The 13,624-nt window shown below is 32.6% G+C and overlaps 1 protein-coding gene across 1 annotated transcript; it reads left to right on the forward strand.

The window, feature by feature from the left end:
• Positions 1–7,533: 7,533 nt before the first annotated feature.
• On the forward strand, positions 7,534–10,011 carry LOC147813481 (uncharacterized). The gene has a single exon (XM_087160048.1). The coding sequence runs from the start codon at positions 7,534–7,536 to the stop codon at positions 10,009–10,011; it is 2,478 nt and encodes an 825-aa protein (XP_087016174.1).
• The last annotated feature ends 3,613 nt before the right edge of the window (positions 10,012–13,624 follow it).

A 13,624-nucleotide genomic window follows, 5' to 3' on the forward strand; every position in this document is an offset into this window, starting at 1 on the left:
CTCTGATGAATTTAAAAAAAAAACTGCTTTTACTTGAATTTTAAAACATTAAAAACTGTTTTTTACTTCGCCTAGTGTTTGAAATTTAAAAAATAGCATTACAAATATTAAATAAAAAATTAACAGTCTATAATTAGCTAAAAAATTATTGATTGTTAAACTGATGACAAAAAATACCATAAGTGCCAAAATGTCTCTCTATAAAGTTGAATTTTGAATTGCTGAAAAAGACGGTTTCATCTATAAACTAAGCGCGAGTTTTTTCCTTCAAAATTTCAATTTGTTTGAAAAATATCGCAATTTTAATTATTTTTTTGAGATTTTTTTCTCAAGTTTCTTTGTTTTATGCATCGATTGCTTATATATTGTTGTAGGAATTTTTTTTTTCCTCTGTCGAGATCTTTAATTTATAAGGTCACCCTTTGGTTGATGTTAGAAGTAATAATGAAGTAAACGGTCATTTCCTTACTAGTGGATACTGGAAATGGTGTATTACACAGTAACGCTTACTTTCTCTTCTACGTTTTACTCCGCATTGCCAATACTTGGTAATGATGCTCTTAGATTAATTGCAAGCAACGAGAATAAAATTTAATCCTAAAAAAAATAATGTAGTTCTCAAGGTTAAAACTATTTAAAAATTTTGATATTCAGAGCATTTTGCGGACTCTCTTTCATTGCAGTACTTGCAACGAAACGGATAATATGAAATATCGTACTACCGACCGGCCTGTGTAGGGCGCAGGGAACTGTCCTTGCATCAGAAATGTTCTGGGTTCGAATCCCGGGAAAGGCATGGTTGTTCTTTCCTTCTCTGTACTATCTGTCCTCACTGTGGGACCGACGTTGGCCCACCTAATATGGTGCCCCTGAAAGAGAGGCCAACCAAATCGCCCTGAATTGACGGATGTTAACACAGGTGGGCATTGGAAGAAAAAAAAGAAATATCGCACCGATTAAAGTTCTGAGAATCATAGTGAGTCCGATGTACAGTCAGTGCATGCTATTGTGCTTTCTTTGCAAAATCATTCATAAAACCTAATGGAAAATAATTTCTTTGAATTGGATTTCTATTCAATTTTGAAGAAATTATTATTCATTAACTTTACCTAATTATTAAAATATTAAAAAAGCAAATCTACCACTATTTAATTAAACAAAATTTTGTGTAAATTTACAAATCTTAAAGCTTCAAGCCATTGCCACACAAAGCAAGTATATCAGCGTCAGCGATATCAACAGGAATATTATTTACCATCTTCTCACCATCATTGACTACTTCCAAAACTGGAAACTTGCCCTCAATATCGACAAAACTCAGGCGGTGCTATTCACCAGAAAAAGGAGTTACAAGAAGGATGTTATCATTGATAACAACTTCTCTTTCAAATGGGAAACGAAGGCTACGTACTTAGGTGTCATTATGGATAAAACCCTGACATTCAAATATCATTTTAGGAACATTAGGAGTAAATTCATAGCTGCAAAATGTGCACTTTATCCTATTCTAAAAAAGAACTCTCCCCTCAACACTAATAACAGGATTCTAATTTTTAAAATGCTTCTCACCCCCTTATTAACATATGCAGCACCCGCCTTCGGGGGGGTCTGCAAAGACAAATCTTAAAGTCTTACAGAGTGCTTATAACAAAACCCTCCGCAATATCACAAATTCACCCTGGTATTTCAGGAATAAAAATATCCGTAATGACACCTGTACGCCTAGACTTCTTGACTTATACAAAAATAGTTCTCTCAAGTATTTTCTTAAGAGCACTGGACACTTCAACCCCCTTATATAGTCTTCCTCTAACTACGACCCAGATGACCCTAAGTGCAGGAGACAGCCTAAGGCCATTCTCCATTACTATAATAATCTCCAAGACATCGTTTGATGATTTTTCTATCCCCCTGACTGGCTCCTCTATCATCATTACCCTTTTCTACCTTCTTGGGTTGGCCCAATACTTCGCGGAATTACTGCGGCTCATTCTGATTCAATTTACTAATACAACTACTAACAATGTTAATCACTAACTGCTTATTTTTCAATAATTATATATAAAATATAAATAATGATTTATAATAAATAATTAATTTTTATTTATTTATTTTTCTTTTAATTTTTTTTTTTAATATATATGTTATTACCTGTCTGTGTTATCCCTGTTCTATTCTCTTTTCCTTAATTTTATTTAACTACTAAAATTAAGTTGACTAACTCAAATAATTTTAATATCAATGGCCTTTGATTCAGTTTGTAATCATATAATTTACGGAGGTGGCCTTTTTGGCCAGGTACTCCGGTGCACCAATTATTAGTTTCCGCAGTTATAATAACGCATATGATTTAGAGCTTCTTTAAAAAGAGCTTTCAGCGCTGTATATGTAATTATACTATACTGCTAAGGGTTGAAGGCTGAGTGCTGAGCAGAGAGATCAAATATTGATCAGGGAGCAGGACCATAGTTAACTCAATATTATATTGTTGTTGTTTCTTATCCTCTAATTGTCTGACGAAGTCAGACAAGATCCAGTAGGTCCAGTTTGTCTCTTGGTTCGTTTTTAAAGAACTCCTCAATAAGGATGACCAAGGATTATTTCAGTTATAGCTTATTTATTTCATTATTCTGGATTAATTTAATTATTTACAAAAAGAGTTACAAAATTATACATAAGCTGTAGAGTATAATGTTTCGGAGCGCTACTGCTCCCTTTTTCGTTCATACTTTTTCTATCATAGTTCAACTAAAAACTCAACTCTCTCCTGCGTTCAAAACTAATCTGATCTAAAAAATACTCTTTCTCCTCAGAAACAGTCATTTGCTCCACCCCCAAGGTAGGGGACGACACCTCCAGTGTCCTTCATCCTCTGACCCTTAGGTCAATCCAATGCGTGGGAGAGGAATCAGAATCCTGACACATTTAAAAGTGAAAAATCATAAAAAATTTATAAAAAAAATACATGTATCATAGTTTTAATGCTTTTAAAACACTGAAAGGGAAATCATTTAAAAGTGAAGAATCATAAAAAATTTATAAAAAAATACGTTTTTTTTTAAATAAAAAAAATACATGTATCATAGTTTTTAATGCTTTTAAAGCACTGAATGGGAAATCATTTAAAAGTGAAGAATCATAAAAATTTTACAAAAAAAAATATGTTTTTTTTTAAATAAAAAAAATGCATGTATCATAGTTTTTAATGCTTTTAAAGCACTGAATGGGAAATCATTTAAAAGTGAAGAATCATAAAAAATTTATTAAAAAAAAATGTTTTCTTTTAAATAAAAAAAAGTACATGTATCATAATTATTAATGCTTTTAAAGCACTGAATGGAAAATCATTTACATATTTAAAATATCAAATTAAATAACATGACTAAAAAATCAATTATTTCGGTTTAACTTTTTATATTTATTAGATATAAAATATTCACAATAAGTCACGCACCAGAGGTAGGGTCCATGGATGTATGGACCCGTCCGAAATGAAAAAGAAAATTGTTAAAAAAAGAGAAAAATCGAAGACAATATAAAAAATTTTCTTTTCTGTTTAACAAATTACGAATGATTTCATTAATTTTCTATTACTTATATTACGTCATATATGAAAATCTAATGCCTCAACTTATTCTGAAAAATTAAAAAGAAAATGCCTTTTTTCATTAGTTTCATTTCCTTTACAACATTTGTACTGCAATAGAAAAGTGTATTATAAACTGAGCTGATGAAATTTAAAAAGGGAAAAAGAATCCTTTTTATCCAGTTTTGGCAAATTTTTAGCTCATTATTCTATTTCTTATTGAAGTATAAATACAGAAACGAAAAGGAAAGGGGAAAAAATATAAACGGCTCAATCTTAAAACATAAGTAAATAAAACCATACATATTGCGTACGTGAATATTTTACAATCATAATTATGTTCACATAACGCTTTGTTTCCCATACATACTAGTATCATGTCTTATCTGCAATGAAGATGTTCCGGTTTTTAAGGAATACAATACGACATTTTACAGCCAAATACAAGAGGCCAACTACGAAGCAATGTCTGAATGTGAAAAAAAGACAAAATACAGAAAGTTTTCTTAAAGAATTATCAGGGTGACAAAATTTTTTCAAGAAGATAAACAGCGTCCAAGAAACAACTACGCATGCAAGTTACATTGCAGCATACAATATTGCTAAAAATAATAAATCTCTCGGGATGTGGATTTTGAGTTTGTGAAACAGTATGCGCCAAGTTTGTTATGCTTTATGTCCAGACATGAAATATAATTTTGAGGCTGTAAGCTTATCGCGAAAAACGGTGACTTCTGGAATCAAAGGCATCGATAAAAATTTGACATCACAATTAGAGTAAAAAATTGCACATTTTAAATTTTACTCAATAGCTATGGATGAAAGCATTAATATAAATGATACTGCTCAATTAGTGTTATTTATAAGAGGTGTTGATGAGAACTTTGAAATTACCGAGGAACTGGCGTGCATGCGTTGGTTCCTTAAAGGGAACTACAAAGTGATGTGATATTTTTCGTGAGTTTCAAGAAGGGTTTTAACTTTGAAAGAGCCCATAACAAAAATACGCAATATTACGACGGATGTTACATCTTCCTTCCATTAAATTAAATTTTTACCTAGCGATAGATGGCGCAGTGTGCGCATCTGTAAGGATACATAGGTTTTCTCTTCAGTCTTCTGTTTGTTGTCGTTTCGTTAAGTTTAAATAAAAAACACTAAAAAATATTGGCTCGCACTGATTCATTTCAAACCAATAGCCAAAAAGATCCCGAGATATAAAATCTGGCGCTCCAACGTAAATATCCATTGACGAAAATATGGATAGCAATTGCTTAATTCAAAGAAAAGTTCTTCGAACAGCCGTAACAAAAACAATAAATGAACTGGAATCTTCAATCGAAGGTAACAACATCCAGTCAGCATCAGTAGCATTTGCTAAACTTGAAGAAAAATCGAAGAGATTGTTTGAAAATGACGAAATCGTTTTTAAATATCTGTCTTTAAATCCAGAGGATCAAACTGAGACTGATAAAGAAGAAGTAAAATCCAAATCCTCAAATCTTGATGAAGTTTTAGAAAAAGAATTGGAACAATGTGAAAATTACAGAGATAACGTTACTGCAGCGAAACTGCGCTTCCAAGAGTTTTCGAAATCCTACGGAAGTGTAAACAAGCAAGCAGAAGTCATATCGTCAGATCGGATTAGCATCAATTTACCGAAACTCGAGCTAACAGACTTTGACGGAAATCCCAAAAATTGGTTCGCATTTTGGGCTATGTTCCAAAAAATCGATGAGGATCCTAAAATAGAGGACGACGTAAAATTCGCCTACCTGATGCAAACAACAAAAGGTAAGGCTTTCGATTTCGTTCAGTCTTATCAAGTTTCTAAAAGTGAATATAAAACTGTTATTAAAAATCTAAAATCACGTTTTGCGGATGATAAAATGCTAATCGAGTTATATGTACGCGAATTATTAAAACTAATTTTAAATCAATCCCAAAACATGTCTTTCATTAATTTAGTAGATCAATTAGATACTCAATTGCGCTGTTTAGAAAATTTAGGTGTTACTAAAGAAAAATACGCGTGCATGCTTTATCCGTTAGTCGAAGCGTCAATTCCAGAGCATATTTTAATTGCGTGGGAAAGAGAAAGAAATTCTACTTCTCGTTCAACAAATGCAAACATACACGACCTTGAATTACTAATGCAATTCCTTCGGAACGAAGTGACCGGTTCAGAAAGGATTCGAATTGCGAAAAATTTTTGTACTACAGATAAAAATGGAACGGGGAAATTAAAAACAGAAAATAATCAAAACATGATCTCGGCGCCAGGCGCGACGGCTTCAACTTTGTTTAATCAAATAAAAAATGATAAACGCAAAACAAATGTATTTTGTTTATTTTGCCAAAAGGGCACTCACAGGAGTTGTGATTGTTTTACTGCTCAAAAAATGACACTTCAAGAAAGAAAAGAAAAAGTAATAAAAATGAAAGCATGTTTGGCGTGTCTTAGAATTAATTGTCGTGCGGATAAATGTGGAATGAGTGTCCGGTGTGTAATTTGCTCCAAAAAACACTTTCCTATTTTGTGTCCTAATTTATGCAAAGAAGAGGAAAAAACTTTTTCTTCTTTGAACAAAACCGAAACTAATAACGTCGTCAGTAATAGCTCATCCGGTTCGGCAGATATTTTATTACAAACTCTTCAAATAAGAGTATTAGGGCCTTCGAAAACAAAAGTTGTTCGCTGTTTATGCGATTCAGCTTCGCAAAGATCGTATATAACTCGTGATGTTACAGAATATTTAAACTTAAAAACTGATCATTCTGAATTTCTGACACACAGTTTATTTGGCGGTATTGAAACGGAAAAAATAAAACATTCAGCCTTTAAGTGTGAGCTTCAGGAAATTCGAGGAAATTTTTCGTGTGAAGCTGTATTATTAGATAAAGAAACTATTTGTGGTATGATTCCTAAAATAAGAAAATCTGATGTAGAATACTTCACTAAGAATGGAATTTACTTGTCCGATAGTGAAAACGATAATTCGAACATATCAGTTCTTATTGGCGCTGATTATTTAGGAACATTTTTGACTGGTTCTACCAGCCAGCAACTACTCATGTTATGCCCATAATTTCGCTACATAGCGCTAGCAAAATTTGCGACCTTTGGTCATTAGATATTCTTGGTATTAGAGATCCCGTAGAAAATAAAACAAAAACAGAAATTGATATTGAAACTTTATCTTTTTTCGAAAAAACTGTTAAATTTCGTGATGGTAGATATGAAGTTAATCTTCCATGGGTCGAAGGCCATCCGGAATTATGTGATTTGCGATATCAATCGGAGAAACGTTTAAACTCCATGACTTTGAAGCTCATCTCTTCGGGAAAATTTGATTCATATGACAAAATTTTTAAGGAATGGGAACAAATGGGAATCATAGAACAAGTGTCTAGTAATACAAATATAAAAAATTTATCTGACATAAAATGCCGATATCTTCCTCACAGAGCTGTTTATAGAGAGTCTAGTTTAACAACTAAAATACGGCCTGTATTTGATGCTTCCTCGAAAGACGAAAATTCTGTTTCCTTAAATCAATGTTTAGCTACAGGTCCAAATTATATTGAATTGATTCCTTTCGTTCTAAATAAGTTTCGCAAAGAAAAAATTGGCGTCATTTCCGACATCCGCAAAGCATTCCTTCAAATAAGCGTGTCCCCTTCTGATAGAGATTTTCTTCACTTTCTTTGGTGGGAAGATTTTGAAAAACGCAAAATTAAGATATACAAACATTGCAGAGTGGTATTCGGCCTTACATCGAGTCCGTTTTTGCTCATGGCAACAATTTATCACCATTTGGATAAAATGAAGGAAACTGAAAATGATATCGCTGTGAAATTGAAAGATGCATTTTACGTTGACAATGTAGTGGCAAGCGTTGAAAACATGGGAATTAGAGCGATTTTCAAGGACAGCTTGTCAAATTATGTCTCAAGCAGGGTTTGAGCTTACGGGTTGGGTTTCTTCCTCACAGGGTGAAAAACAAAATCTAGATTTAAAAGAATATAGATATTCTCCTGTTCTCGGACTTTTATGGCAACCCAATTTAGATACAATAACATGTGATATTAGCAGCGTCACAACTGAAGTACATAACAAATGTACAAAACGGCAACTTTTGTCGGTTTCACAAAAAATATTTGACCCAATCGGTTTTACCGCACCCGTGACGCTCATTCCAAAGCTTCTAATGCAAAGAGCATGGAAAAATGATAAGCTGGGATGGGATCATAAACTTCCATCTGAAATAGTGGAGGAATTTAAAAACTGGCTATCCAGCATAGGATTTTTGAAATTAATTCAAATTCCGCGTTATTTTGGAGGATTAATTAATAAATCAACTACTACTATTCACATGTTTAGTGACGCTAGTGGGAAAGCCTTCGCGGCGTGCGTATTTTTGCGAATTGAATGCGAAAAAGAAGTTCAAATTAAATTAGTGCAGGCAAAATCACGTGTCGCTCCTCTAAAAAAGGATCCCATCACCAAAATCAAAACTGAAATGTCTATTCCAAAATTAGAACTTTTAGCTGCACTGATAGGTACTCGTCTTGTTCAGACAGTCAAGACATCATTAAACATTTCTGATATCGAAACCTTCTATTGGACTGACTCTAAAGTGGTTCTTTGTTGGATCAAAAATCCCGGAACATGGAAAACTTTTGTGAACAACCGAATACAAGAAATTCACTTGAACTCATCTAAAGAACATTGGTGTTATATCCCATCTCAAATGAATGTAGCGGACATCGCTTCTCGTGGGTGTAACGCACGAACTCTTTTCAGTCTTCGTTGGTGGGAGGGTCCCACATGGTTAAAAAATCGAGACTCTTGGCCTAACACTCACAATGCTGATTTCTCAGACGCTTTAGAACTTGCTACCTTGGAGAAAAAACCTACAGTTTCGACGAATCTTTCGTTAGGTAATTCCGAACCTAATTTTTTCGAATGGACTAAGCGAATTTCGAAATTTTCTACAATCGTTCGAATTTTGGCCTATGTTAAACGATTTATCTTCAATGCTAAATCAGTAGTAAATAAACAGAATGAATCCCTCTTGAATAGAAACTTAAAAGAAGAAGAGCTCACCAAATCTGAGCTCGATATACTCCTTTTCATACAAAATGACTCATTTGGGAAAAATCGTCGACTGATGCCTCCCAATTTCATCATTTACCGCGACTCTAGTGGTCTTCTAAGAGTTGAGACAAAACTTATCTCGACTGGTGATGGTGATTTTTTCAGACGTCCTATCCTGTTGCCAGACAGGAATGAACTAGTTTTCAAACTCATCGAAGAGACTCATCGGACCTACAGCCATGTAGGTGTACAAACACTTGTCACAACCCTTCGTGAAAAGTACTGGATTTTGCGATCAAGAAAAACCGTTCGATCAGTTGTTTCCAAATGTGTAATTTGCCAAAGATTTAAATCCAAATCTGCTACGACGATGTTTGCTCCTCTTCCAGAAGAACGTGTGCGAATATCAGCAGTGTTCGAAACAACTGGAGTTGATTTAGCTGGCCCTTTGGTTCTGCGAAATCGTGACAAAGTTTGGATTGCAATCTTCACGTGTGCCGTGTACCGTGCGGTACATTTCGAACTTGTTTCGGACATCTCTACGCAAAGTTTTCTTCTCGCATTGAGACGATTCATTTCACGTCGAGGTCGAGTAAAATCAATCTATTCGGATAATGGCACAAACTTTGTTGGTGCAAACAACGAACTGAAAAGTATAGACTGGAATGTCATCATTGCTCACTCAGATTTGAAAAAAATCTCCTGGCATTTCAACCCACCTACCGCTGCTTGGTGGGGGGGTTGGTGGGAGAGGGTGGTAAGAATGTCGAAGGAATTGCTGAGACGCAATTTAGGAAAAGCGTGTCTTAACTACGAAGAACTGTACACCGTTGTGTGTGAATGTGAAGCTCTACTTAATAGTAGACCTCTTACTTACCTCTCCGAAGAACCATCAGATCTAGTGCCATTAACTCCTTCTCTCTTTTTACAGGATCAGACTGAATTTTGTGTTGATGATCTCGATCAGAATGATATGCAGAATCTTCGCAAACGCGCGAAACACCTTCACTCCATTAAGCAAAAACTAAAAACACGTTTCTATAAAGAATATATTTCGCTCCTTAAGCAATCCAGACACTCTCATCAATCCCCACTTGAAGTGGGAGATATGGTTCTAATCAGTTCAGATAATAAAAAACGTGTTGATTGGCCTCTAGCCAAAGTAATTGAAATTTATAAAGGACGTGATGGTGTTTCCCGAGTTGCGAAGGTTAAGACTCAAAATGGCGAAATAATTCGACCATTTCAACGATTGTTTCGTTTAGAAACAACAAGCATTGCAGGTAAAACTCTGAGATCTACAGTCAAACCTGTTAAGCTTTAACTTCAATTTTGTATTATACTTTAACTTTTATTTAATATTTTTGATAATTTTAAACTTTAACCTTTTGCGGTTGGAGGATGTTACATCTTCCTTCCATTAAATTAAATTTTTACCTTGCGATAGATGGCGCAGTGTGCGCATCTGTAAGGATACATAGGTTTTCTCTTCAGTCTTTTGTTTGTTGTCGTTTCGTTAAGTTTAAATAAAAAACACTAAAAAATATTGGCTCGCACTGATTCATTTCAAACCAATAGCCAAAAAGATCCCGAGATACAAAAACGGATGGTGCACCAAATATGACAGGAAAAAAATCTGAATTCCTTGGACTCTTTAATCAGAACTATCCCGGGAATAACGTTACTTTTCTACATATGATACATCAATATGCTGTGTGTAAATCTACATTGAATATGAAACCCGCGCTTGTAGTAATAAAGCTTGCCAATATTATTCGATCTCGTGGGCTTACTCACAGGCAATTCCGAGATTTTCTTCAGCCCGTGCTATCTGAATACTCTGATGTACTGTATTACTTGAAAGTAAGAGAATTTAGTGTAGGATGTGTTTTCGATCGAGTTTGGCAGCTGAAAAACGATATTGTGTCGATCTTCCATGAGAAACAGTGTTCAGCAGAGTGTGAAATATCAAAAAATACAGAATCGCTTTTAGACTTTGCATTTTTCACAGATCTTCTTTGTTATTTGAACAACTTAAATGTTAAGATGCAAGGGAATTCATCGATGATATCTAAGCCCATTTCTAAGGTTAACCTGTAACCAACTAAAGATTAACCTGTTTGCTGAGCAGCTAGCAAAGAACGACCTTCGTTTTTGGAAGTTGAATTCAATACCCTCTGAAAAGGAAAAGCTTAAGAATGAAGATGGCTTGAAGAAACTCCATTTTGAGTTTGAACGCAGATTTCAGTGCCATTCAGACATAATTAGATATTTTTACCATGAACTTTCGACATAAATTTTGAAACAGTGATGTCGGATTTGTAGTTTGAATTAATTGCAAAGTTGCTAATTAATAATCATCTGAAGCAGTTGTTTCTAAATATGCCAAGTTTGAGTTTTACAAGTCATTACCAGAAGCTAGTTTCCCAAATTTAACATCTCGTGCCTAGAAAATCAGTGCTGTGTTTGCTTCATGGTATGTATGTGAACAAGTGTTTTCAAGTTGTTAATTAGAAAAAATAATTTCAGAAGTAGACTAACAGACAAGCATTTAGCCTCATTCCTTAAAATAAGTGCATCTCACTTCGAACCTCAATGTAAGGAACTTTTAAAAATGAAATCGCAATTGCATTCATCTCATTAAATATTTAAATTAAAACTTGTATATCATTTTTTTTTAGAAAAATTGTACTTAGCCCACCAAACTTTTTTTTCTTTCTTTTTGCCTTCGACCAAAAAAGTTTGCCCATCCCTGTCCTAAGCTATAATTTACTCACTGTGAGTTTTTAAACTATTACTGTCACTTTTTATATGAAATTAAATTTTTAACAAATAAAATTTTGGTTCAAAGTATTTTATGAAGAATAAAATACAATTTTCAAACAGTTTTCTTAGTGTAAGAGCATTAAGGCGCATAAAAAAGATAACAAATGTATTTTTTTTATCTGTTATTTATTTTTTAGCTATGGAATAAGTTCCATTTGAAATAAAATAAAAATTTATGACATGGGTTTAGATTTTTATTGATTTGTATCTTTCCACTGTACGTTTTTTCAAAATATTTTATTTAAATATTTTTTTATTTGCTCCAACCAGTGATTATAACCTTTTTTTTTCCTGAGGGCCATTTAAATAAGCAGCTTTTAACATTATAATTTTGCATACTCATTTCGATAAAGGTTGTGATTTTATACTTATTGTTATCGGTCTTAATCCTCTTAATGCTTTCGATAGTTTTTAAATTATAGAAAAATTAAGGTATTCGATAGAAAATTTCCTAAATTCATCTCACCCAATTCTTCAATAATTTAATTAAAAAAAAGTTAGGGACAGAAGTACACAACAATTAACTTATTATATACTGTTATTTGTAGAATTTTGGAAATGGCATCTATTTTCTTTGGAATAAAAAAAAAAGAAGTTTTTTCTACTATAAAGCAAATCTTTTAGAGAAATTCTTGAACCTGACATTTTACCATTTATCCCCTTGCATCCGAAGCGTCATGAAAAGACATTTACAAGCAAACTACGGCAAGTGTCGTTTCGTGACGGTCTGGTTTTTTTGGGGTAGGGAGAGTAGAAAAAGAGATTCTTCAGTGGGGAACGAAATGGGGGTCAGTTAAGGGGAGGAGGAACAAAGAGAAGGATTGGCAGTTTACCTCAATTACTCAAACTATTATCCTTCCCCTAAGTTTCTTCTGAATGGGTTGCTTTTTGCTTAGAAATTTGGCCTTCAAGAAAAACGCCAATACTATCATTTCAACTTACATTGAAATCTATTTTGAAAAGCACAACTAAGAAGCTTTTTCTTAAGCAATGTTTTTTTTTTCTTAAATAACATTATTAAAAATATGTAATCTAAGATTATGATTATTCGATAATAATCTACTTCAATTAATGTTTTATTTTTTTATCCGCATTTTGTTATCATTAAAAATAAATAAATAAATAAAGTAAAAAAAATGATAATAATATTAAAAAAAAAAAAAAATTCAGTGCTTTTATATTGTTTTAGTTACCTAAATTTTTACAGATTTCAATTGTTATAAAACTTTTTATTGTTTTTCTGCAAAGAATATAATAAAGATTCTTTGAATAATAAATTTTTTCTTCATTTTCTTTCCATTTTATCAGATAAGTGATTCCTTAAATTTTTATTAATCGAGGATTTATTCATCAAAATATTAAACAAAAAATCTGATTATAAGAACTTTACACAATTTTACAATTTTCAAGATTTTTTCGTTTAATAGAAATACAAAAATAATGATTAATAGATATGGCGCGAAATATTAATAAAAGTTTCATTTTATTTTACTTCATATTTATATTATATTTATTTTCCTTTAATGCATGTAATAAATTTATTAATATTATATTTACGGATTTACTAAAAGCAAAAAATTTAAACGGAACAAGGGATGTTATTTTTTAAATTATTTTACCTGCCTTTTTTCAAACGAACCTTCAGCGAAGAATTAATAAGAGTTATTTAAAATCAGAATCAAATAAAAGTTGTTTAAAACCAGAATAGTTAAAATCCAATAATATTTGATACGAAAGAGCTTCTCGACTAATCTTTCTAATCACTATAGAAGGGGGAAAAAAACTTGTTCTTTAACTATAAGTTAGATGTTTTTGACATAAAATTTTAAAATTCAAGGCTTGCTAAATCACGGTAAGCATCTCAGGGTACCAGAAAAAGTATAAATAACTTGATATAATCATATAATTACAGACTTAGTCATACAATTTAATATGATTTATTATTTATTATATAATATATTCATATTATTACACAATTAAAAGTTAGCCTTTCGTAAATTTGGTCTTTTTATAGATAATTTAATGTTATTTAAAAATTAATCTGGTCTGGATCAGCTTGAATTCCTGATTAGTCAAATTTTAAGAGCTCAGTGAAAATTATTTAGTTCTTG

Source organism: Parasteatoda tepidariorum, chromosome 3 (genome assembly GCF_982258835.1).
Source record: "Parasteatoda tepidariorum strain Cologne lab strain chromosome 3, Ptep-v5.0, whole genome shotgun sequence".
Lineage (NCBI taxonomy): Eukaryota > Metazoa > Arthropoda > Arachnida > Araneae > Theridiidae > Parasteatoda > Parasteatoda tepidariorum.